This window comes from Lissotriton vulgaris, chromosome 3_1 (genome assembly GCF_964263255.1).
Source record: "Lissotriton vulgaris chromosome 3_1, aLisVul1.2, whole genome shotgun sequence".
NCBI classification, from domain to species: Eukaryota; Metazoa; Chordata; class Amphibia; order Caudata; family Salamandridae; genus Lissotriton; species Lissotriton vulgaris.
The window spans coordinates 41,393,687-41,419,457 of NC_141689.1; the positions used below are offsets into that span (position 1 = coordinate 41,393,687).

A 25,771-nucleotide genomic window follows, 5' to 3' on the forward strand; every position below is an offset into this window, starting at 1 on the left:
GATCTTCTCCATCGTCAGAGAATTTACGACATCTAGGGCCAACTCTACTCAGATTGACCCCTCTCAGTCATGGGTGTCTGCCCTTGCCAACTTTTTTACTAGTGAAATAAAGCTGATTCAGGACTCCTTTCCTCTGAGGCAGATAGTTGTTCCCCGTTGCCCGATGGATGGGTCAGCTTCTCTGATCCCCACTGGTCCTGTCTTGATGGTGTTCCTGCCACTTTCGCTACCTGCGTCCTTGGCGCTCATGGCTAACCTTAAATCTGGATCACCTCGGGATCCGTGCCCTGCTAAATTCCTGGCGAAAATGTCGGATATTATAAACCCTTTGGCAAATCCGCTCCTGAATCTATCTTTGAGTCAAGGGGTGGTTCCGCAGGTGTGGAAGCAGGCAATGGTCATTCCTCTTCTTAAAAAGCCCGGCCTTCCTCTAGGGGAGCTTGCCAACTATAGGCCTATTTCGCTTCTTCCCGCACTGGCTAAGATCCTGGAGAAACATGTCCATTGTGTGCTCTCCAACTATTTGGAGTCCCAAGATCTTCTACATCCCTCTCAATCTGGCTTTCGCCCTAATTTAAGCACTGAGACAGCGCTGCTGGAGGTGTCCGAGGCCATTAAGGAGTCGCTGGATTCGGGTGGCAAAGCTCCTCTCCGTGACTGATAACATCAAGATGTCACAGGATAGAGGAGGATCAATGATTCTGGTGCTGCTAGACCTGTCGGCGGCTTTTGATACTGTGTCTCATGAGATTCTTCTCGGCCGATTGCAGAGAGTGGGTATTGGAGGATTGGCACTGTCCTGGTTGGAGAGCTTTCTCTCCGGCCGCTCACAATCTGTTAGCATGGGACCCTATCGTTCCACCTCGAGGGTACTCTCTAAGGGGGTGCCACAGGGCTCATGTCTAAGCCCCACATTATTTAATGTGTATGTGGCCCCCCTTGCAGCGATTGTGAGAAGGTTTGGGTTCACACCAGTGTCATATGCTGATGACACACAGCTGCTTTTTCCTTTTGACTCTCTGACACCCGATGTGAAGAACAAATTTGCCGAGGGCATGAGAGCGGTGTCCCACTGGATGGCTACCAACTGCCTCCAGTGTAATGTCGGGAAGACGGAGGTAATGCTATTTGGGAAAGCTAGCATGCTCTGGTCTCCCGACTGGTGGCCTTTAGATCTTGGCCCCGTCCCATGCCCAAAGCCAATTGTTAAGAACTTGGGGGTAAAACTAGATCAGACTTTGAGTTTAAAGGAACATGCTAACTTTGTTACAGGAGCTTGTTTTAGAACAATTGGCCAGTTAAGGCGAATCTTCCCCATGCTGCCTGACAATCACAAGAAGACCCTTGTACAGGCACTGGTGATAAGTCGCCTAGACTACTGCAATGGCCTCCTCATATCAGCAAACGAGGAGGCGTTAAATAGTTTGCAGGTGGTCCAAAATACGGCAGCCAGATTAATTCTGAATGCTCCCGCAAGGACCCCGTCCAAACCTCTGTTAAGTCATCTTCATTGGTTGCCCATACGACAACGTGTCACATTTAAAATCTGTTGCTTAGTGCACAAATGTCTCTATGGGCAAGGCCCCAAATATCTGGCACAAAAATTTCAGATATATAAACCTGAACGTTTATTAAGTTCGAGCAATCAATGCCTACTGGAAACCCCCAATGTAAAAAAAGTCAGACAAGGTGGACGTGCCCTATCATTTATTGGCCCTACCATGTGGAATAAACTTCCTTCTGACCTAAGACACAATGACAACCACCTGTGTTTTAGGAAGACCCTAAAAACTCTCCTGTTTCAGATGGCATAATTCTTCATATGGCTTCCACAGAAACAACATACTTCAGAACTTTTGCGAGCAAAGCGCGGAGATACCTTCTGGTCGATTCCTGCGCGATACAAGCAATTAAATAAATAAATAAATAAATAAAGTCATGCTTGTCATGCTCGATCTGTCGGCGGCTTTTGACACCGTCCCCCATGAGGGTCTCCTCGCCAGACTTTATGAGATCGGTCTGAGGGGGACGGTGCTCAGCTGGTTTAGATCTTTCTTAGCTGACCGCCGACAAACGGTCTGGGCCGCTTCGAGCTCCGCCCAGATGCTGCCATTGGGAGTCGGAGTCCCTCAGGGCTCCGTGCTGAGTCCGACTCTCTTTAACATCTTTATGACCCCTTTGGCGACACTGGTGGAGTCTTTCGGGGCCCAGATCGTGTCTTACGCCGACGATACCCAGCTCCTCTTTTCATGTCAGAAAGGAGAAGATTTCGACGGAGAGAGTATCCGTGAGTGCCTTGGGGCTGTTTTTAAATGGTTCCAGCTAAACAGCCTCAAGTGCAACTCAGATAAATCTGAGATACTCTTCTTCGGTTGTGTCTCCGACCCTGAATGGCATGAATGGTGGCCTGCGGATATGTTCCCTCCGGCGCACTCGTCTCAGTTAGCTAAGAATTTGGGAGTGAAGATCGACAATGGGCTGACATTAAAATCCCATGTTCTGGCTCTTTCGGGAACGTGCTTTGGTCTCCTCAAAATGCTCCGGAAGTTCTTCCCCCTGCTCTCGGAAGAGCACAGGAAGACTACGGCCCAGGCATTAATTGGCTCAAGATTGGATTATTCCAACATTCTCTATCTTGGCCTGCCGGAGTATCTCCTGCAACGTTTGCAGGTGGTGCAGAACGCGGCTGCACGGGCTATCTTTGGCCTCCATAGAAGTGCTAGAGTATCCAGTCTACTGCAGTCACTTCACTGGCTGCCTATCCGGAAGCGGATAGAGTTTAAGGCCTTTACTTTGGCCCATAAGGCCCTGCACGCTAGGGGAGCTCAGTATCTCCAAAGGAGACTTGCCTTGTACCATCCGGCTCGTTCCCTAAGGTCTGAGTCTCTGTTTTTGGCTGAGGTTCCCCGGGTAAAAAAGGCGCGCATGGGTGGTCGCTCTTTCAGGCTGCGAGCTCCGCAGCTCTGGAATTCGCTTCCACTGTCACTGCGTAGCACATCTAATTTACTGGCCTTCAGGAAGGGCCTTAAAACATGGCTCTTTGCCCGATAGTGGTTTTCTCCCTAGTGTCAGAGCTTTCCACTCTTAGCAGGTTCTCTGTTTTATGTTGTTGATGTCTCTCTTCTCCGGTCACATATCAAAGCGCCGGGACACTCCTCGGAGTAGCCGTGCGCTATATAAGACCAACCTAACATCTAACATCTAAGTCTGTGGTTTATGCATCCTATTCCTTAATTCAGTTATAGCCTGCTTTTCTAATTGATTAATTTATTTCCCAGTGAAGCAGCAGGGGCAAGCTGTATCCTTGCTTTATTAAGCAACGATTAATGGTGGTTATGAGTTGCTTGTTAAAACAAAACAAAGACTGTTTTTGCATTATGTATGCAGGTATTCCTCCGTCTTTTGCGGAAGCTCATATTTTCTGCATGGGCGGCCTGCCTAATTAACTGGATGTATGTGCTTGGAGTCTGTCCTTTTAACAGTGCGATCCATGTTAGACATTCTCTGATTTGAGCTGCTATGTTGGGCAAATACTGCAGTACCACGTTCTCTTCTAGTGAATCCGGCCTGTGGCTTTTTCCTAAAAACCACTGAACGTACAGCAGGGTTAAGTAGGCAAATTTTCTATTTACAGTACTCAGCGTACCAACAGGACTATGCCCATATTCAAAATATATAGGAACAGAACAGTTCTTTACACTTCATGTCACGGAGGCGGGCTAGAATCACTAATAGGCCCAAAATAAATTCTTAAAATGGCTATGCAGACTGGTTGAAGATGTGGTGACTGCGTTGGAAGAGGGGTAGTCTTCTACGGCGAGTATAGCACAACCCCTATATTTTAACAAGAAAAGTAGGAGGGTCGTCTTATACGCCCAGTAGTCTTATACGCCGGAAAATACGGTATTTGCCCGCCACCTCCACCCCTACTAGACACAGACGCAGTAACTATAAGCGGGTGGAAATGGCCCGACCTTCTGTTTTCCCGCTGTTTAGCAATAGACATAAGGGGCCGTATTATGCATTGTGATTGTTTGCGTCCTAAAAAAGGTGCGCTGGGCGCAAGCAATCACAATGCGACCTATTATGATTTATGAGAGGCCCCAGGGCAGCTGCGAACACGCGCTGCCCTGGGGGCAGCGCATTCATGTGAAAACACAGAGCAGCTGCTCCTCCTGAGGGCTTGTTTGACTCTGCACCAGCATCTCTAAAATGGCGCGGGCGCAGAGTCAAAGGAATTCCCTCATTTGCTTAGGGCACACCCCTATGCAAATGAGGGAGCATCTTCTGAAGGTAGCGCTGGCGCTTTAAGTGGGCCAGCGCTATCTATATTATAGAAGGGGACGCACAAGCATCTGTGCCCCCTTCTATAATACCAAGGTGCCCCCGGCGCGGGCCAAACGGGCGCAAATGCTAGTTGAGCCCCCGGGGCACTGATTGTAATACGGCCCTAGGATAAGGTGCCGCCTTTTCATTATCGCTTCACAAGACAGTAATGTGTTTGCGGGACCTCTCAGAAGAGAGGCGGGGCCTTCCTAGGAAGCCAAAAGCAGCCCTGCCAAACAAAACGTAAAGCAGCCTGCTCCCTTCCTCACTCCACCAACCATTCTTTCTCTTCCCCCTCTTGGGTCGCTGCTGCATGTTCCACTAGCCCACACTTCCTTTCTGTTTTTGGAGCCCCAAAGCTGCCGCCATTAATCCTAAGGAGCCGTGGGGATCGGCGGCACTCCCTGCAGCCTCCTGATCCGTAAAGCGCCTGTTGCCCATGCCCCTCTCTTGTGCCTCACCTCCACCACTGTTGGCTTGACTTTCTCTCCCTGCCAGGAGTGGCACTGGGAGAAAAACAAACACTGCACCCTCCAACACACAATATCGCCAAGTATGCATGTGTCCTTGTGTAATTTAACTGGAGCTTATGTAAAGCGCTCCAATTCCTTCGGGTCGAGTTTGCGCTATATAAAACTTTATGAAAACTAAATCGAACCTCTGCTGTGATGCTACTGTCCCCGCTGTCGCTTGCCGTTCCCCTCCCTTGTGCTTTAATGTAAATGATGCAGTAGACTTCTCCCACCTCAGCAGGACTTTTAGATATTGGGTCCTTGTGGCTCACCATTCTTTCAAAAGACAACGTTGACGTTCCCTGATTGGGGTGTATGTGAAAGGCGGTGTGAGAGGTAGGGGGAGAGCGGCATTTGTGGAATAGATGAACACGAAGGGAGCACATTTCTTTAAACATCGAAATTAATTTATATCTGTAATCGTAATCTTGGCGGCATCAAAAGATGTCGATGCTCGTTTCATTTGCAGCTAACACGGAGCTGGCTGCTGCAAGTAGTGTCGTTGGAACACTGTTTCTACTTCCCCGTCACTCATTTATTTAAACGGCGGAAGTTAGCCATGGCATAATCACATTACAAAATAAAACAAGCATTTGCAGTCAAATAGGTCTCATATTACTAAAAGTTTGCGCTATTGGCATTGCAAACAATCATACAACGCCAATAGCTGAAACTATCAGTAATGCAAGATCTATTGCATTGCAAATGCTTGTTTATATTGGAGGCAGAAAGAGACAGAATGGGATTGTTTTTGAAACCCTTTCCCATTATTTGCACTCACCCAGTCTGTAGCCTTCAGTGAGGCCCTCATTCTTTGCTATCTGGCTGGCGATTACCAGCAAGTACCCCAGGAGCTGAAAATACAGAGGAAAAGAAGCAATTTTTATGTAGTTACTTCACTGCCCAGTGCTCACCCGCAAAAGCGTTCAGTGGAACTATGGTACATTCCTCCCACCCAGAGCAGGGATCAAGATGGAGGGGAGATGCATTTATCACGACCCAGGATCTTAATGTCACCGAGGTACATTCACCCCCACCCAGGGCTCTCAGTGACACTGAGGTACATTCACCCCCACCCAGGGATCTTAGTGACACTGAGGTACATTCACCCCCACCCAGGGCTCTCAATGACACTGAGGCACATTCACCCCCACCCAGGGCTCTCAGTGACACTGAGGCACATCCACCCCACCCAGGGATCTCAATGACACTGAGGTACATTCACCCCCACCCAGGGCCCTCAATGACACTGAGGCACATTCACCCCCACCCAAGGCTCTCAATGACACTGAGGCACATTCACCCCCACCCAGGGCTCTCAGTGACACTGAGGTACATTCACCCCCACCCAGGGCTCTCAGTGACACTGAGGTACATTCACCCCCACCCAGAGCTCTAATGACACTGAGACACATTCACCCCCACCCAGGGCTCTCAGTGACACTGAGGCACATCCACCCCCCCCCCCAGGGATCTCAATGACACTGAGGTACATTCACCCCCACCCAGGGCTCTCAATGACACTGAGGCACATTCACCCCCACCCAAGACTCTCAATGACACTGAGGCACATTCACCCCCACCCAGGGCTCTCAGTGACACAGAGGTACATTCACCCCACCCAGGGCTCTCAATGACACTGAGACACATTCACCCCCACTCAGGGCTCTCAGTGACACAGAGGCACATTCACCCCACCCAGGGCTCCCAGTGACACAGAGGAACATTCACCCCCACCCAGGGCTCTCAATGACACGGAGGTACATTCACCCCCGCCCACGGCTCTCAATGACACTGAGGCACATTCACCCCCACCCAGGGCCCTCAATGACACTGAGGCACATTCACCCCCACCCAGGGCTCTCAGTGACACTGAGGCACATCCACCCCACCCAGGGATCTCAATGACACTGAGGTACATTCACTCCCACCCAGGGCTCTCAATGACACTGAGGCACATTCACCCCCACCCAAGGCTCTCAATGACACTGAGGCACATTCACCCCCACCCAGGGCTCTCAGTGACACAGAGGCACATTCACCCCACCCAGGGCTCTCAATGACACTGAGGCACATTCACCCCACCCAGGGCTCCCAGTGACACTGAGGAACATTCACCCCCACCCAGGGCTCTCAATGACACTGAGGTACATTCACCCCGCCCACGGCTCTCAATGACACTGAGGCACATTCACCCCCACCCAGGGCTCTCAATGACACTGAGGTACATTCATCCCCACCCAGGGCTCTCAATGACACTGAGGCACATTCACTCCCACCCAGGGCTCTCAATGACACGGAGGCACATTCACCCCCACCCAGGGCTCTCAATGACACTGAGGCACATTCACCCCCCGCCCAGGGCTCTCAATGACACTCCGGCACATTCACCCCCACCCAGGGCTCTCAATGACACTGAGGCACATTCACCCCCCGCCCAGGGCTCTCAATGACACTCCGGCACATTCACCCCCACCCAGGGCTCTCAATGACACAAAGGCACATTCATCACCACCCAGGGTTCTAGATGACACTGAGGTATATTCAAAACATATAGTGCAGCGGGCCTCTAACCAGGGACTTTGGAGTACCTAAAGCACTTAAACAGCGCTGGAGATCTACCAGCTCTTGGCAGCACCTAGAACCCGGAAATATGCCATCCAGCTGCTACTCACCCCAGCGTCCGCTTCAGACACATCACTAATCCTTGCGATAGGAGTCTTCGGGATGAGTAGAAGGTGAACAGGAGCCTGGGGGTTTGCATCTCGAAACACAAGGCACTGGAACAGGATAAACAGTTATTCACATAGAGCTCAGCGCCAATTTACAAAACATGCTAGGAATATTTAAAAACAAAATACTCTTCAAGACTTATCTTCTGTTTAAAACGTACTGGAATACATAATTATTTTTTAGTGCCACATCATAAAAGGGAATAATTTGTTGTGATTGTGGACAAATAGCTACCCCTACTTCACAACCAGTCGCAGTAGAGACTGCCTTAAAGGAGAGCCATTGCACTAAAGCCCAAGCAAGATTTTCTGTAAAACCAGTCTGAGTCCAGGGTGCCACACGTGCAAAAGACTTTGTACAACAGATGCAAGTACTATATTGCATTGAGGCAAATGCAGGGAGATCTCAGGGGACAGGTTCTGCAGACCTCAATGGCATGTTTGAATGTCTCTTTTCTTAAAGGTAAGTGGCCATCAGCATGGCAGTTGAGTGGTTGAAATGGTGTATTTAAAAGAAACAGCCATGTTTCGGCCAAGCTGGCAAGTCATGGATGACAAGAGATTATCCACTGCAGCCACAGGCCTCTTTTTTTGCTTTCTCTACATCTAGAGAAGTTACGTCCCTTTGACTACACTTCTCCAGCATTGGTATCGTTCATCGAATCATATGCTTGATTCCCCTGTCGGCAGAACTGGTGTCCAAGCCGGAAAATGTAAATGCTTCAATGAGCGAACACCATCATTTTTCTCTGCACTCGACCCAGCTTTCTACAGTACTGTATGACGCGGCATCGTCAGAGTGAGATATAGGGGCCCTGGGCTCCACTCCCCTTAGATGCCTCCATAGCTTTATTTTTAAAGCACTTACACTGAATGGTGTGAGAACCTAATGTGGATCTATGGCAAAACCAGCACTGTCGTCCTGCTGTCACTGGCGATCGATCAGTCTGTATGTAAATAGTCTGATCAAGAAGGACCCCTTGCTAAGAAGGAAGAGGAACGGGGGGGACAGGGAGCCTCGTTTCCTGGTCCAGAAGCCCGTGCCCCTAGAGAGAATTCAAATTTCAACAAGGGGCTAATGTTCCTGGAAAGGATAGAGAGGGAGGCAGTCTCTCAAAAGGAGGAGAGTGCCTGGGCCAGAGTACTGAATAGGGACAGTCAGTGAGGCTGTTTATGGTGCCCTCACACATCCCCAGGAGATGTCATGGTTCATCATAGGGCTGTGTTCCTCGTCCGGCCGGCGCTGCAATGCCCTACGGGTCCTCTGAAGGGTCTAGAAATCAAACAAGATTGCTCGTCTCAAACTCATATTGTCTAATGAGCAGGCTTGGTCGCAGCAGTCGCAGTGACCACGATAAGAGAGTATGCTATAGATTAGGAAAGCTCAAAGTCTGGTTCCAACAGGTCCTGTCTGGGACCCATCTCCATCTTGCTCCTGTGAATCTCTTGCAGATTCTCCAAGGAAGAGCCTAAGCCTGGAGGCAGACACAGCCCTGATAGCATCAAGTATGAATAGAATCTGGGGGTTGTTGGCAGAAATATAAAGAGTGAAGCCAGAGAATGCTGCAGATGTAAGGATGGAGGTCGACCGCCAGAGGGTGATGGTAAATGGTGGGAATCTGCAAGTAAGAGAACGTCCAGTCCGCTCCAGTGTTTTAGTAAAGACTTGTGGTTGATGAAATCAAAGATGATTACAGCTCCCGCAGAATCGGAGCCACAGCACAAACTTCTCCTTCCCAGCCAGGCTAGGTTCTAGCAGGTGGGCAGGCCCACCCAAACATGACCCAAGGCTCTCCTAGGGGCTTCCTCCGTCTCGACAGCGGAACGTTGTCATGGTTTTTCACTTTGCTTTATTTATCACTCTGGAGTCATTAAGGAACCTCTAGAACACATTTTAAAGTGCATGGTTTTAAAAATTGCTGTGTTGATTATGCACCGATAAGTGGGGAAATACTGGCTATAGGTGATTTTCCCTACTTTTGTACTGGCCGAGACATTACAATACTGGTCATGCCAGTAACAAAACAGCCTGGAGGCAACACTACCTTGTGTCTGAGGCAAACTGCACTTGGGTGGTGTGTCCTGGGGGAGCGCGGACAGGGGTTTACCTTCCAATGATGCAGCAGGTGCAGTGGCACCAGGGCCCAGGGCTGAGAGCAGCCATCTTCACCTCAGTTATGGATGTTTCTGTGTGCGGATTCTGAGGGCATTTCTGTGGTTTATTTAGTCTGTGTACGATGAGCGCAGTAATATACTGTAGAATGGAGCATGCATGATACTTTTCAAATAGTGGAAGTGCACGCCTCATTGGATAAGCAGCCAAGAGGGAATCATAAATATCAGACCATTAAATAAGAATGCATGTGAAATGATAATGCCTACTAGAGGAAATGTGTCTCCCTATTCTAGGCCAGAGACTATGGTAAAGTAAATAACCGTGTTATTTCAAGTAACTTACTGTGCAGGCCTCACCAATCCTCACCAATACTGTAGGGCAGCAAATGTGAGCATTTCATAATCTGATATCTTGTTACAGTACAATGCACATTCCCAGATTACAGTCAGTCCCACTAAAATTATGCAACACTTTGCGGCTGTAGTGTTTTCTGCATAATTATGGACTTGCCGTATTTGTCACTTGATCCATCATCTGCTGCATAACCACCAGATTTGAAAAAATGGTTTCTTGCTCAAATGTTACTACAAATGCTGCAGTGCATGTTTCTAAATTCAAGTTTGAAAACTATTACTTTTCAAAAATATATATATTTCTCAATGCACTGATAGAATCTGATTTACTAAGGTGAAACATTCTGCATGTTCATAAATTACACTTTTGAATTTTGAAGAGATCTTATGTTTTTACACGCTTGCTGCAAGATTTCTTTATAAATGGAGGTTGTCCTAAAGTTAAGCAGTTCAGGACTTCCAAGTTAATTCCTCTCTTTACCTACAATTAGCATTTAAATAAACACTTACAGAAGGTCTGACCCAAGTGGAATGACTTTACCCAGGGAGCCACAGCCCAACTATCGAGAGTCAGGGAAAAACCGTGTGTGGTGCTGAAAAGAGCTTTCTAAAGTCTGAAGCATGAAGGGGTGGATCCTCCATTATAAAGGAGGAGTGTGGCCCCACTAGTTGGCAGCAGAATTAAACACTTGAACAATAACATGATAATAAAAGTGGTTTATCACTTCATTTTTCTTCTTACCTGCGGCTGGCAGCGAGCGCGTCATAGGGCAGGGCCAGGCACTCTGTATAACAACTGTGGGGAGGAAGGGTGAGGGGCACTACTAAGTGCGCATGATGGTTTAGCCGGCCGTCCTACACCAGCCAAACTGTCATGCGCCCTTTGCTTTTCTCCACCCAGCTGCGTTGTACAGCCAGGAGGAGAAAAGCCACAGGCTCCCAGACCCTGTCTGAGCGCTGAATCACGGTGCTCAGACCAATCCTAGCACTGCTCTCATTCTGGGAATAGCATTCACAGCATGAGAGCAGCATCAGCAATTGGCATCTGGGAGCCTGTGGAGTGTGATTAGCCCGGGACCGGACCTGCATCAGGATCAGGAGAGGAGCAATGCGGCAGGTAAGTTCTCAGGTTTTATTTGTCAGTCAAACCCCCTCCCCCGCCTCCCTCCATGCTTCGGATCCCATGCAGTCGCCACTGGAAGCATGTATGTCACAGTTTTTGTGAAAAACTGGCTAGCTGGGCATTGCCAAAAAAGCTCAACGTGATGGCTGGGGAAAACAGTGTGTGCTGATTGGCGCATAATGGAAACTTAACTAAAGCACTTGGAGAATCCATAGGAGAGGTCAGAATTCCAGGGGTACCACATGAAAAAGTAAACAGGGGAAACAACCATATGGATATGATTGTTTCCCCTGTTTACTTTTTCATGTGGCACCCCTGGAATTCTGACCTCTCCTGTGGACTGAGGCCTGCTAAATGAAACTCCTGCCTCACATATCCTTCTGTGACAGTGTCCCTTGGTTCTCCCTGTGGGGCTCCTGCTACCGTGGGGCTGCCACGACAGGGTCTCAGGCGAGTAATAGACGAAAATCTTATATCACATCCTAGCGTATATTAAGGCTCATATCTGCAATCTGGATAGCCGCACTCTTTTTGCACTCCCTAAATCTTGCTCGGTATCGAAACCCTTCCCCAAATTACACTGGCTGCCGGTGGACAAAAGAATTCATTTCAAGACCTTATGCATCGCCCACAAAATCTTCATCCACCAAGTGTCTCCTATTCTATATGACTTTCTCTTGCATTATACTGGTGCCGCACACTGCGCTTGGCGGATTTGCACTTAGCATGTGTCCCCCAAGTCAAAAGAGTGGGGGGCGCTCTTTGAGGGCGTTGCTGTCAGACCTGTTGGTCTCTCTCCCTGCGACCATCAGGCTTTTCCCTGTCTAGTTGCTGCCTCCTGTTTCCCCACCCTGCAATGTTATTTCTGGGCTTAGCGCTGGGACACCCCGATGGTGGGGTAGCCATGCGCTTTACAAATCTAGTAACATAACATGCCATGCTCATTATGAAAGCTTGCCGGGCAGTGTGTACTAAATGATGCTTCGTGAACACTCGCTAAGGTGGTAGCTGGGGCATTATGGAATATTGCAAAGTGTATTATGATTAACGCTCCAAGTTTTCCATTTTTACTGATTTTTCAGATAAATACAGACAGAAAACCACCTATTTTCCGGTCTGTATTTACTTTTAGATACAGATAAACACAGGTTATAGGTTTTCTTTTGCGATACTCACTACTGTCAATCATGAGTGCTAGGACAATAGCTGTACAGATTGAGAGGCAGGGAAGCTAAAATATCTTTAATATTTTAAAAATGAAGCTGAAACAACTGCAGCAGTGCCTCTGTCTACGCTGTTCTGCAATGCAAATGGTTTCAAATGATTATGGTACTGTAAACAGCTAAAATCCATTAGACATTCAAACACGAGTAAATAAATGTGAAAATATACCCACTACAGCGTCATTTTTTACACTAAGCACAAACTAAACATGGACAAACACAGATAAAATCGACCAAAAATATGGATAAATAAAGACTGAAATGTAAACAAAACACCCTGAAATCAGGAGCCCTTATTATGATGCCAGCATTAACATTTTGTGCATACTTACCAGACTATGTACTATAAAATGTGCTATTCCCTAAAGTACCGCCCCAAACATGCTTGGGAAGAACAATACTCCCCTTTCCCCCTTCTAAACAAAGTGGTCTTCGCTTCCAACCATATTCAGACCAGAGCAATGAACTGTTTTCGTCTAGATGTAGTGGAAGGTCCATAGGGAGAACTCCATCCCTGTTGTAAATTAACAGCGATTAGATTAAGCATTAGCAGAAGACATCCTGTATTTAGAGATTATCTTGCCCGTTCATGGAATCCATTTTGTATTTCTGTCGGCCATTTTGTTTGCCATGTGCTGACCATGTGCTCTGTCCTACCTTCCTGTTAACTGCTCTTGAAATCTGCCTAGAGACGAGATATATTTATCCTCGTTTTTATTCTGCACATGCCCAGTAAAGCTTACAGCTGTTCCTAACTGGTAACTGTCAAGATGTGCCCACCTGAATTAGCTTACTGTCAGCCCTTCCCACTTGTTACTAGCACACTCTCTGTATGACCTTATATGCATTTGAAACCAACACTCTGTGCCTTGTACTGCCTTCATTTCAGCCCCTGTGTGGGTATAAAAGGACCAAGCTCCTTCTAGTCAGTGTGCTACTTCATACACTACCGAAGGGTGTTGTATGGTTGTGGTTCCACCTCATGAGGTTTAATAAATACTTTGTTTTCTATTCCAGTTTCTGTGCCAACTTCTTTCTTTTGGTGTGAGGACTCTGAGCAAAGAAGGGCAAATCCCTTGCACTGGCAGGCCTTGCTGAGGCTTGCTACGACATCCCCTCCAGGGGGAGCAAGTTTCAAACCTCCAAAGTTTTGATCTGTGCTGCTGGGATCACAGTCCTCGTCTGTATCATTTACCACCAAGGACCTCATTGGGACTGTCCTGGAAGAGGCGTCAGTACTGAACGAGTCACGTGAAAGAAACCATCACAGCAGTCAGAATTCATCTGGGGCGATAAGCGGCTCCTTTTACAACTTTTTGCAGAATGAAAAGTGGATTCTGTTGCTTCTAAACAGCAAAAAAACGTGTTTCAGTAATTTGCAGTCACTTCCTCTCTTAAGTTTCAGAAGGTTTGACCTGCTGACATTTAACAGCGCAGGGGAACCAAGCATTATTACACCCAGTAATTAATGGGTGTAATAACATTCACATAACATGTAACTCGGATCTCTGGGCACACAGGGGTTCTAATTATCTGGGCCACTTGTAATGAGGGGGTAAAGTGCCCCAAGTCTCTTGGTTAAATAGTATTTCAATCCAAAACATTTTGTACGAATATTATTGACTTAAAGGGCTGCAAAATGGAACATCTGCCAGTAATGTCCAAACATCTCCTTGGGGGAGCAGGCAGCGACCTTGTGGAGTACTCTTTAAGTAATGCCAGCGTTGACTGGTTTTCATAGCACAATATTCTTTAAAATTCAGAATTTTCTGTTATTTTTCTTATATTTATTGAGGCAATCCATAGGGAAAGAAACTGACTTTCACATCCAGCCAGGCTGATACTGTTCGGACACTAATGGGAAAGGAACTAAATCCGGCCGAAGGTCAAATTAAAAGAACAATCCAATCAGAAAAGTTGTAGCCGAGTGGAAAACACCAACCCTGCCAGAGTTACTCCAAGTGACGTGTCACCTATCCAAGGTCGATGGAAGCTGCCCAAGGACTCAAGGGAGAAAAGCTAATTTTGACACCATTTACTTTCAATTGAAGGGTCAAGGCTATTAGGCTGAAGTATTTTTTAGACCACTAGATGGCGGTGGGGGACAGAGAATAAGAGCAGAACTTCTCAGAAGTTCTATTAAAGGCAGCTCAATGGGAAATAGAGGTGGACGATTTTACAAGCCAATGGCGAGAGCCGAGCCCTGACCAACACAGCACCAAACCCTCAAGTAAAAGGAAGATAAAGTACATTCAAAATAAACAAAATGAATTTGTTTAATACGTAGAAGTTTTCACCCAGTGTTTAATTTGAAGAAAGATAAAAAAAATGTACCAGGGCCCTCATCAGGAGGCCACTGCAACTTGCCCCACACACTGCCCCTGCCATGCTGCCAATGACAGTAGCTACAAAGCAACCCCCTCCTACAAGTGCGACAATTCAGACCATTCCAGGCCCTCAAAGCTATAAGAGAGGATGGATGGCACAGCAGCCAGAGCGGCTGACTCCGGAGCGCAGAGCCCGCGGTTCGATCGCCGGTGGCCGCCCAGCCATCCCAGCACCCTGTGACTCTTGTCAATCGCTCACTTAATCTTCCCGACAGCCCCCAGCGCCTTGAGACCCTTAGGGATAAGTAGTTCACGCTTTACAAATACTGGATTTAGATGTATAAGAAAGAGTTGGGCGGCAGGCATTGGCCATTTTTAATGTATATTGAACTAATATACAAATGTTGTTGTGCTCATCTGTAAATTAGACATGACAGTCTAAGAGCTGGTGTTGCCAATTAAGTGCCGGTTCTGAAAACCAACAGCTCAAGTTAAGCACTAGTTTTAGGCATTAATCATGATTTATAAAAATGGCTATCATGATTAGGGTGTGGTGGGAGACAGTGTCAAAGGCGGCCAAGAGGTCCAGTAAGATGAGGGTTGTGGTTTCGTCCCAGTCAAGGAGGGAGTAGATGTCATCAGTGGCGGCGAGGAGTGCAATCTCGTGCTGTGGTTGCTTCGGAAGCCAGATTGGGAGGTGTCCAGGACGTGGTTCTCTTCTATGAACTCGGAGAGTTGGGCGTTGATGGCCTTCTCGTTGAATTTGGCTGGGAAGGGGAGGAGGGAGATGGGTCTTAAGGTCTATCAGGTTGGCGGACGGCTTCTTCAACAGAAGGTTGATCCCAGAGCATTTCCAGTCATCGGGGAAGGTGGTGATTTCGATGGAGCAGTTGATGGTGCGGTGCAGATGGGGGAACGATGGAGGCGACTGCTCTATTGAAGATGTGGTACAGGTAAGGATCCGATTTCTTCATGGTCTTGAGTGTGTCGTCTGTGGTGAGTGGAGTCCAGTTGAGCCCTATATGTTGGGGTGCAATGTGGTTGTGTGTGATGATGGCAGGCATAGCGGCAGGATCTTGGGGGTCGAAGCAGTCATATATATGACTGATCTTGTGATCGAATAAGGTGCTGAGTTAGATGCAGATGTCTTGGGAGGGTGGTACGTCTGTGGTCTCACTGTTGAGCCTGGCAAACTGCTTGATGATGGTGAAGATTTCTTCACTGTTGTTGAAGGTGGTGTGCTTTGATGGCGGATTTGAAGGTTGCATGGGTTTCTGAAGTTTTGTTGTTCTTCCATCTCTTCCTGATAATAAGTGCACAGTTGAGCTTCTCCATCTGGATTGTGTCTTCTCCTGCAGGGCCATGCCCTCCCGTTCCCTCTCTGAGGAGGCAGGCAGGTTACTGGGTGCCAGACAGACCCACAGCTTTCCATTCAAGTTCATGTCCGGGAGACTGGTTGGTAAGAAAAAAACAGCCCTGGCTCAGAGTAGCTTTGTGTGCTCAGAGGAGGACTCTCTTCCACTGTCAATAAGAATTTGTAAATGGAACAAAGTGGGATGGTTTGGGCCCCAACCTTATACACATACACTCATACACACACGCACACACGCGCACACACATACACACAAAAGCACATGCTCACACCATGCTCATGGGATGTCAGCCTGTCGTAATTGGCCCGTTCGTATTAGCGATTAGCTGAAACTACACGTTGTCCTCCTTAAATTGGCTACATACGATAACGCCATTTTGAGTGTTGCGGCGGCCATCTTAGATCATGAGCGGCCTCGTGGCCGACGTGCCCTTTAGTCCGTTGTCCGTCCTACTGACCACTCTTGTCTGCCCAGCAACAGGCTATTTTTAGTACTGGTCAAGCCACACATGCGCAGTTCCCACTGACCCGTAAACCTTCAGGAATGTGCCGCTAACTGACCAGTGGGTTTGAAACCCTCCAATGAGCTGGCAGTATCCCAAAACATGACCATATATGTCCCTAAAACTATGTCTTAACTTGTGCCGCCTATCTTTTATTGCCCCAAAACTGTATATAAACGGGGTCACACCGGTGTTCGGTGTGATACCTCTAGCATTACCGAAGGGTGCTGTTTGAGTGTACCACCACCCCATGGGGTCTTAATAAACTTGTTCTTTGCCTTTTACAGTTTCCGTGCCAACAGTTCTTGTGTGTAAGTGGGTAATCTCTGGAGCGTGTAGGCCTTGGGAACCCCGAAATACTTCAATTGGCGACTCTGGTGGGACTCATCGGCGACTCGGATGCCCGAAGGAGAGGTCGTGACGAAGGCTTGGAAACCCGCCATGGGCGCGCGCTGCCACAAGTGACCCGAGTCTTGGCTGCCACGGTGTTTTTTCCTTTCCTTCCGATCTGACCTTCCAGGTGGCGCCGGTCTCCGACTGAGTCCTCGACGTGTCTGCATCGCTGAGAAAGTGCCGTTTGGCTGATTTGGCTTACAAGACCTTGGCAGTTGGAATCTGGACATTTGAGAATTTGGTAAGCTTTGTGTTCGGTAAGGTAGTCTTTGGACGCTTACTGAAGTCCTACGATTTGTGTTCGGTAAGGTAGTCTTCGGACGCTTACTGAAAATCTGTGCTTTGTGATTGGTGAGGTAGTCTTCGGACGCTTGCCGAGTCCTATGAACTTTGATTTGAGTTAGCTAACATTTTGAATTTGTGATCTTTGAACTTATATGTGTAGTGCACTTCACATAGGCAGGCATGTAGAGATGTTTCTCTAACTTTGTTTTTTTTCCTCTGAGCGGCACAATTGTGTGAAGAACTGTAAGTGCCATTTTGTCTGGTGTCACGCTTTCGTGATACTTTTTGAACATGCCTGTTTTCAGCACACTCCGAGGAATGTGCTGTCTGGGAGAAGGTACCTCAATTAGGTTAGCGGAATCACAGCCGGCTCCCCCAGAGGGAACACCAAATCGGGAGATGTACATAAAATTTGGCCTTCCCCCTATTATGTACAGTAAATTATGGCATAAATACACCAAGGCCGATCCTGAATTGCAATGGCCCCTACACGGGTCGTTCGATTTAAGTAAAGTACAATTTGTAGAGCAATGTATGTTTCAACGTAGGTCTAGACAAAACATGTTTGATTGCGTGCGAATGTGGGAGAAAGCGGCGCGTGAGCGAATGAAGCGTGAGGTTGCCTTGGCGGACAAAGAGCAGCGTAAGGCTGCTCGGGATAAGGCTTTACAGCTTGAGGAAAAGGAGGCTCAGGAGAAGAAAGAGAGGGAGGAACGGGAACGTAATTTGCAAACGACTGGTCAATTTCCAATTCGCCGACCGCTTTATCCTGTCCTTAATAATGAAATTGATGATTTTTCTTTGTTAGATCGGTCACCGCCTCCGTACGTTACGCCGACGGCTCCAGCTGTGGATTCTGATGATGGCGGACAGGATAAGTCGGACAAGAAGAGTGTGTCTGCTCTCAGGTTTACTGCGGAGAGGTCCGCTCATCTACGTAGTTGGGCTCGAAAAGTGAATAAGCGTAGTGTTACTCAGGATCAATTGATATCAGAAAAGACAGGGTGGACGGATCTTGAATTGATGTATTTTCTGTCTTCTTTGGCTGATGAGGTTGTAGGCGCATATCGTGAGCTTTCTGATACGTTCGAGCCCAAAGCGTTGTCAGTATACCGTGAAAATTTGACTAAAGGTGATTTTGATCTTTCAGATGTCGATGACCTGTTTGCGCAATTGATCAAGCTGCGGGATGAGACAACTCGATTACGGGAGGAGCGGAAAAAGAAACAAAAGGAGTCTGAATTGGAGCAGGATGGGCAGGCCAGAGGGTGTTCTCTCCGTGGTTCAGATAAGAATTCTGCGTTGCATGTTATGCCTATGCGTGAAGCCGCGCCTTTGTATGTTCCACCAAAAGGGGAAGGTACGGATGATGATAAATTGTCGAAGGACGCGAAAGGGTACTTTGTGTATAATTGGGTTTACACTCCATGGAATAGAGCAGATGTCATGGCATTGAAAAATTCTTTACCTGATCTCCGAAAAAATCCAGCGGCATTTTATGAAGGGGTGGAGGGGGCTATATCGTCTTGTGTGATGACTCTTGTAGATATAGATTTGTTTTTTGGGTTGATATTACCACCTGATATGTGGCGGCAGATTCGTAAAAATAATGATGAGACAATATTGGGAGGGACATGGAAAGAAATAAATGCTGCAGATTTAGATAGGGAACCAGCATGCAAGCCTTGTCAGCTAATCCTAGAACTCCCGGCAGCTATTTTGCGTAAATTAAAAACGCTTGTTCCCGCCAAAAAGATTGATTGGACTATGTTAACGTCGTGCAAGCAGAAACCCGATGAAACGGTCTCAGATTTCTTTACGCGCTTCGAGGAGGCCTTTCATGATTACAGTGGTCAATCTTTAACAGACGATACGGGTCGGCATTTGTTTGTAGATAAGTATGTAGCTAATCTCCTACCAGAGATTGCTAAGCGATTGAAGTCGAGTGAAAGTTCCTGGGCCACGGCGACCCCTGCGTCCTTGCTAACTATGGCTCAGTACTATGAGCGGCAGGAAGTGGAGGCTAGAGAAAGTGCAGAGAAAAAGACGAAGGAATTGAAAACGAAGGTGATGTTGGCGCAGGTTCGGGGAACACAGGGTAGAGGGAATGATAGAGGTAGACGAGGTGGAGGAAATGCGTCGTATGGTCGTACGGACATTGCGGAGGATCAGTGTGCTTATTGTAAGGAGTTTGGGCATTGGGCCGAAGATTGTCCGGTACTTCGCGAACAGCGTAGTCAGCGTGGTCGAGGAAGTGGAAGGTCGAGAGGAGGTTATACAGGAGCGAGAGGTGGCGGAGGGGATCGTGGAAAGGTTGAGGAGAGGGGCTGTGGCCAGGGCGAACGAAACATGTTTGATAGACGGAATCAATATCAGATTTCGGAAGGAGAGAATGTGGAACACCAGGATTATGTGCATGCATAGGATTGCGTAGGATGGGGTAAGGAATCAGTTGAAGTGCCGGTAGATCAGCAAGGTCCATATGTAACAGCGGGTATTTTGGGTTCTACTGATCAATTTCTAGTCGACACAGGAGCTACTCGTAGCGCTTTGTCGAAAAACTTGGTTCCGAGGGCTCCCCTGTCTGGCGAAATGATTACGTGTGTAGGGTTTGATGGCACACCCTCCCCCAGCCCATTGTCCAAGCCCCTTGCACTATGCATTGACAAATATTTTAGTTTTGGCCAATTTTTGTTATCACCTCATACTCCAGACAATATCCTGGGCATTGACTTGCTTAAATATTTTCGAGCAACGATACGCTGCGCTCCAGAGGGAGTGCGGGTTATTCTGAACGACAACTACCCTGATCCTGATGATTGCCCTGACCCTGACAGATTTTATGCTATTTTAGACATCCCTGCTTTGGCCTCTCTGCCGCACACGTTGTGGGCGACATCAGATACAGATGTGGGAGAGATGCGCATTCCACCAATACACATAACTGTTAAGGAGGGGGCCCCTCTACCACGAGTGCCACAGTATAAGATCTCGAAGGAAGGTGTAATTGCACTGACACATATTGTTCAGGACTTGATTTCTGCAGGGGTGGTGGAGGAGGTCCCTTATAATGTTTGTAACAGCCCTATTCTACCGATTCTTAAAAGAGACTCAGATGGTAAGATCTATCGATTTATTATTGATTTGCGTGAAATAAACAAAATTGTCATTCCCCAATACCCAGTGGTGTCCGATATCACGACTCTGCTTACTCTGGTTCCACCGACGGCCACCACTTTTAGCGTTATTGACTTAAAGAATGCGTTCTTTTCCATCCCTGTTCACCCAGATAGTAGATATCTGTTCGGTTTCACGCTCAATAATAAATCGTATAGATTTTGTCGTGTTCCCCAAGGCTATACTGAAAGCCCTAGCATTTACAGCCAGGCTTTGAAACGACAACTAGATTCCTTTACATTGCAGTCTGGCGTTGCGCTCATCCAGTACGTGGATGACCTCCTGCTTGCCGCCGACTCCTATGCACAATGTGAACAGAGTACGCTTGCTTTGCTTTCCTTTTTGGCACAACACAATCACAAGGTTTCTAAGAAAAAGCTTCAATATTGTAGACCCCAGGTGACCTACCTCGGTCATCTGTTGTCTAAGGAGGGGCGTGCATTAACATCTGATCGAATTCAAGCAATTCTAGACACACCAGTACCCCGCACGCAGAGAGATGTACGTGCCTTCATAGGGTTGACGTCCTTTTGTAGACAATGGATCATGGGTTTTTCACATATCATAAAACCTCTGCTAGCATTACTGTCCAAAGCTACACCGATGCCTCTTGAGTGGACAGATGAATGCCAGAAAGCTTTTGAACAGTTGAGGCAGGCCCTTTGTTCCGCACCCGTGTTAGGAACACCAGACTACACAAAACTTTTCACATTGTACGTACACGAGAATGATGGGTGTGCATTGTCAGTGTTAGTGCAGTTACACGGGGATAAGCAGAGACCATGTGCATACTTCTCTGCCATTTTGGATCCTGTAGCACGAGGGCTGCCTGGGTGTTTTCGAGCAGTAGCGGCAACAGCAGTAGCCATACGACAGAGTGAGGGCATAGTGTTATCACACAAATTGTTGGTGTTAGTCCCCCACGCAGTAGATGCCCTGTTAAACCAAACAAAGACTCAATACCTCACGAGTGCACGACTTACAGGATATGAGCTGACACTCCTAGCGCCACACATAACATTGAAAAGATGCGCTACTTTGAACCCTGCCACCTTGTTGCCTTATCCGGCTGAGGGGGGTCAGGAAGAAAAACATCATGACTGTGTTTTCTTGACTGAGGAACAGACAAAGGGTCGTGTTGACCTACAGGATGTGCCACTTCCTGATGTGGATGGGGAACTGTGGGTTGATGGATCGTGTTTAAGGCTGCCAGATGGTACGACTTCCGCAGCATATGCGATCACGACTCTTAAGACGGTGGTGGAAACAGCTAGAATACCACAAAAATCGGCTCAGGCAGCAGAGCTGATAGCTTTAACAAGAGCCTGCGAATTGAGTGCCGGATTATGTGTGAATATATACACGGACAGCCGGTATGCCTTTGGAGTGGCCCATGACTTCGGGCTTCTTTGGAGGGAACGCGGGTTTCTGACGTCACATGGGGAGCACATTATGCACGGAGAGTTAGTGCGTGATCTCCTAAACGCGTTGCTTAGCCCTAAAAAAGTAGCGATAGTGAAGTGCAGTGCCCATAAGAAGATTACGGATAAAGTGGGTCAAGGAAATGCCTTTGCAGACAGCATAGCAAGGCAAACGGCTATGTCCCGAACTAGCTCCCCCATGTACGTGGTACAATCGCAGGCTGAGCGATGGAGTGATGCTAGAGCAGAGATACGGGATATTCAAAATTCAGCTACAGAATCTGAACTTGCGGCTTGGGCAGCAGATGGGGTACTAGATGACGAGGGTTGTTGGAGAAGCAAAGACATGGAGAAGTGGAAATTGCCTGCGGCTTACTTACAGGCGATGGTCCAGATGACACATGGACTGGCTCATGTCGGAGCTCTTGCAATCACTCGGCTTTTAACACGAGTTTGGGAGCATCCCGAGATTGCGAACACTGCAAAGAGAGTAGTGCAGACCTGCCTGGTATGCTTGCAACACAATCCTGGAAAGGGGACCCATACTCCGAAAGGAGGGTTCGTTCCACCTTCTGCACCATTTGAAGTGCTTCAAATGGATTACATCCAACTCGAGCGCTGCAATAACCTGAAGTACGTCCTAGTGGTGGTGTGTGCTTTTAGCAAATGGGTTGAGGCCTACCCCACGAAAGACAATACGGCTTTGACAACAGCCAAGGTGTTGCTTAAGGAATTCTTTCCTCGCTTTGGAGTCTGCAAATTTTTGTGGAGCGATAATGGGCCCCATTTTGTTGGAAAGATTGTGGAATATGTACTGAAGGGGTTAGGGATTCAGCAAAAGTTCCACGCTGTATTCCACCCTCAGTCAGCAGGTTTGGTCGAGCGGTACAATGCCACGTTGAAGCTTAAGCTGGCCAAAATTGTGGCGTCTACATCGTTGAAGTGGCCAGATGCGTTGCCGCTAGCACTACTATCTCTCAGATCAGTACCCCACTCACGAACCGGCCTTACGCCCTATGAGGTGGTGTTTGGCCGCCCTATGAATATCTGGGGGGTGCCCAAGCCGCGATTAATACATGATGTGCCTTGTGTTATGATGAATGATTATTTGGCACGATTAACAAATGATTTGCTCTCCATTCATCAACAGGTTCGAGAAGCGCTCCCTGACAACTCTACTGGAGAGGGCCACGATCTTCGTCCTGGGGACCATGTGATGATCCGCTCGTTTGAGAGAGCAAGCAGTTTGGAACCCAGGTGGAAGGGCCCCGAGCAGGTCCTCCTGGCGACCCGCACCGCAGTACGAGTGACCAACAGGAAGCGGTGGGTGCATTCGACACATTGTCGCCGAGTCTCTCCGGATCTGGTGACTCCTGCTGTGCTGACTGATTATAAGGAGATCTTGGAGAAAGAAAAGAGCCCAGCTGTGACGTCGGCCGAAGTGGAGGGAGCCTTCCCGGACCAATCTGCTACTGGAAGAGAGCGCTACAATCTACGACCGCGATAAGAAGATTTTTGTTCCTTTCTAAGACTGGTTGGTTACCGCTCCAGGTTTGTGAAACGGAAACCGGGAATTCCAAGGGGGGGGGATCAGTTCTGCCAGAGTAGCGACACCCGTCTTGGCCCGGAGAAAAAAACAACGGCTACCTCGGAGTTCAGCACCGCATTTTTCTTTTTTTAGGTATACACGCACGTGTATTTGTGACAATTTGTGAACAATTTGTGCCACTTGAGACTTTGCACAAACTTTCTTGAACTATGGCATCAACGGCATCTCGTGATAAGAAAATATTGGGTGCCTTTCTCTTTGTTCTAACTATTGTGGTGATAGCTGTTATGGCCTGGGTAGTCGAACTTGTGGTGCCTGTACGTGAACATTTGCTGCCGACTACCCCGGCACCGTCTGAACATTTTCATTTTACATTGCCTTTCCATGAAGAGCGCCATCGCCAAACGTATTTAAACAACAGCTTCATTCAGATTCTTCACCACACGCATAATATGACCAATACCTCTAATTGCTGGGTGTGTGGAATGTTGCCTGGGCACCAGAAGAGAGGGGGCACCCCACTTATTCCACTTCCGTTTTCGCACAATGGGTCATGCAACGCCTGGTACACCCTCCTCTTTACTCTGAGATGGCCAACTAAAGGGGGGGTGCTTTTCCGTTTAAATAAAGTATGTTCCCATGACAAGGATGGGTTTCCCCAGGCTGAGGGTACACGTTTTGAATGGGAAGAGTATAGGCCCGACAATGTATCTGCCCCACGTATGTATAGCAATCAGCGAAATGTGAATGTATCTAGTGCCCATGTCATAAATGTCATTGCTACAAAAGCCGATCTATGTATTAGAAACAAGGGCACGATTGCAGTGGGGAAAAGTGAATGTAACATTACTCTCACGTTTGATAGCCCGAATGGCATTTCATTTGTTGCATCTCGAAACACATACTTTATCTGTGGAACGAAGGGGTACCATCAGCTTCCAGTGGGGTGGTTGGGTACGTGCTACGTATCTTTTGTGCTACCACCTGTATTCATTGCCCCTCCGATGTACCACAACGATTACACATTGTACCACGATTTCGTTTTGAACAGGGTTAAACGAACTGTTGCCCTAGAGGACATTGATCAAACGGACACTGCATTACAACAGTATGTGGATTTCAATCTGGGACTATTCTCCTTTGTGGGGGCTGCATTGAACAGCCGGAAAATCAGACGACTGACACGCGTTGTCGAGGCTGTTGCGAATGACACTGCCATTGCCCTGGGGAATATTACCGAGGAACTACAGATTTCCAGAATTGTCACCCTCCAAAACAGGATGGTGTTGGACGTTGTGTTGGCTGATCGTGGGGGGGCATGTAGAATTATCGGAAGCAGCTGTTGCGTATACGTCCCGGACAATTCTCCATCTGTGTATGATGCTATTTCCAAGCTGCATAAAATAGCTGCTGAGATACATCCGGACAATGGGACTTGGACACTTTCAGGATGGTTCTGGTCCATGATTGCAACTTGGGGCTGGAAACTGTTGACAATTCTCTGTATACTTGTTGGAGCAATGTTCTTTATATGCTTATGTATTCAATGTGGCCCAGCCTTATGTTCAATGTGTCTATCAGCTTGCCTACCATCACGACGAGTTCTTGCCCATGACAAAATGATGCTACACAAAGAGGTGACACAAATTATGTTAATTGACATCGAGGACGAACATCCAGACTATGTTCATTATGAGGTAGATTCAGCTAAACGCTAAAAGGGTCGTCTGTCGTAATTGGCCCGTTCGTATTAGCGATTAGCTGAAACTACACGTTGTCCTCCTTAAATTGGCTACATACGATAACGCCATTTTGAGTGTTGCGGCGGCCATCTTAGATCATGAGCGGCCTCGTGGCCGACGTGCCCTTTAGTCCGTTGTCCGTCCTACTGACCACTCTGGTCTGCCCAGCAACAGGCTATTTTTAGTACTGGTCAAGCCACACATGCGCAGTTCCCACTGACCCGTAAACCTTCAGGAATGTGCCGCTAACTGACCAGTGGGTTTGAAACCCTCCAATGAGCTGGCAGTATCCCAAAACATGACCATATATGTCCCTAAAACTATGTCTTAACTTGTGCCGCCTATCTTTTATTGCCCCAAAATTGTATATAAACGGGGTCACACCGGTGTTCGGTGTGATACCTCTAGCATTACCGAAGGGTGCTGTTTGAGTGTACCACCACCCCATGGGGTCTTAATAAACTTGTTCTTTGCCTTTTACAGTTTCCGTGCCAACAGTTCTTGTGTGTAAGTGGGTAATCTCTGGAGCGTGTAGGCCTTGGGAACCCCGAAATACTTCAAGCCCAACGGTCTGGGTGCTACATATACGTGGAACTTTAAACGAGTGGGGCAGTAGT

The 25,771-nt window shown here is 47.8% G+C and overlaps 1 protein-coding gene across 1 annotated transcript in view; it reads right to left on the reverse strand.

Moving 5' to 3' along the window:
- LOC147725893 (long-chain-fatty-acid--CoA ligase ACSBG2-like) overlaps window positions 1–25,771 on the reverse strand; it is a 680,835-nt gene that overhangs the window by 584,419 nt on the left and 70,645 nt on the right. The window contains exons 3-4 of the mRNA XM_086960036.1: window positions 7,514–7,618; window positions 5,620–5,692 (exon numbers count right to left, since the gene is read on the reverse strand). Coding sequence (XP_086816162.1) covers window positions 5,620–5,692; window positions 7,514–7,618 — 178 coding nt within the window. The remainder of the gene's footprint in view (window positions 1–5,619; window positions 5,693–7,513; window positions 7,619–25,771) is intronic.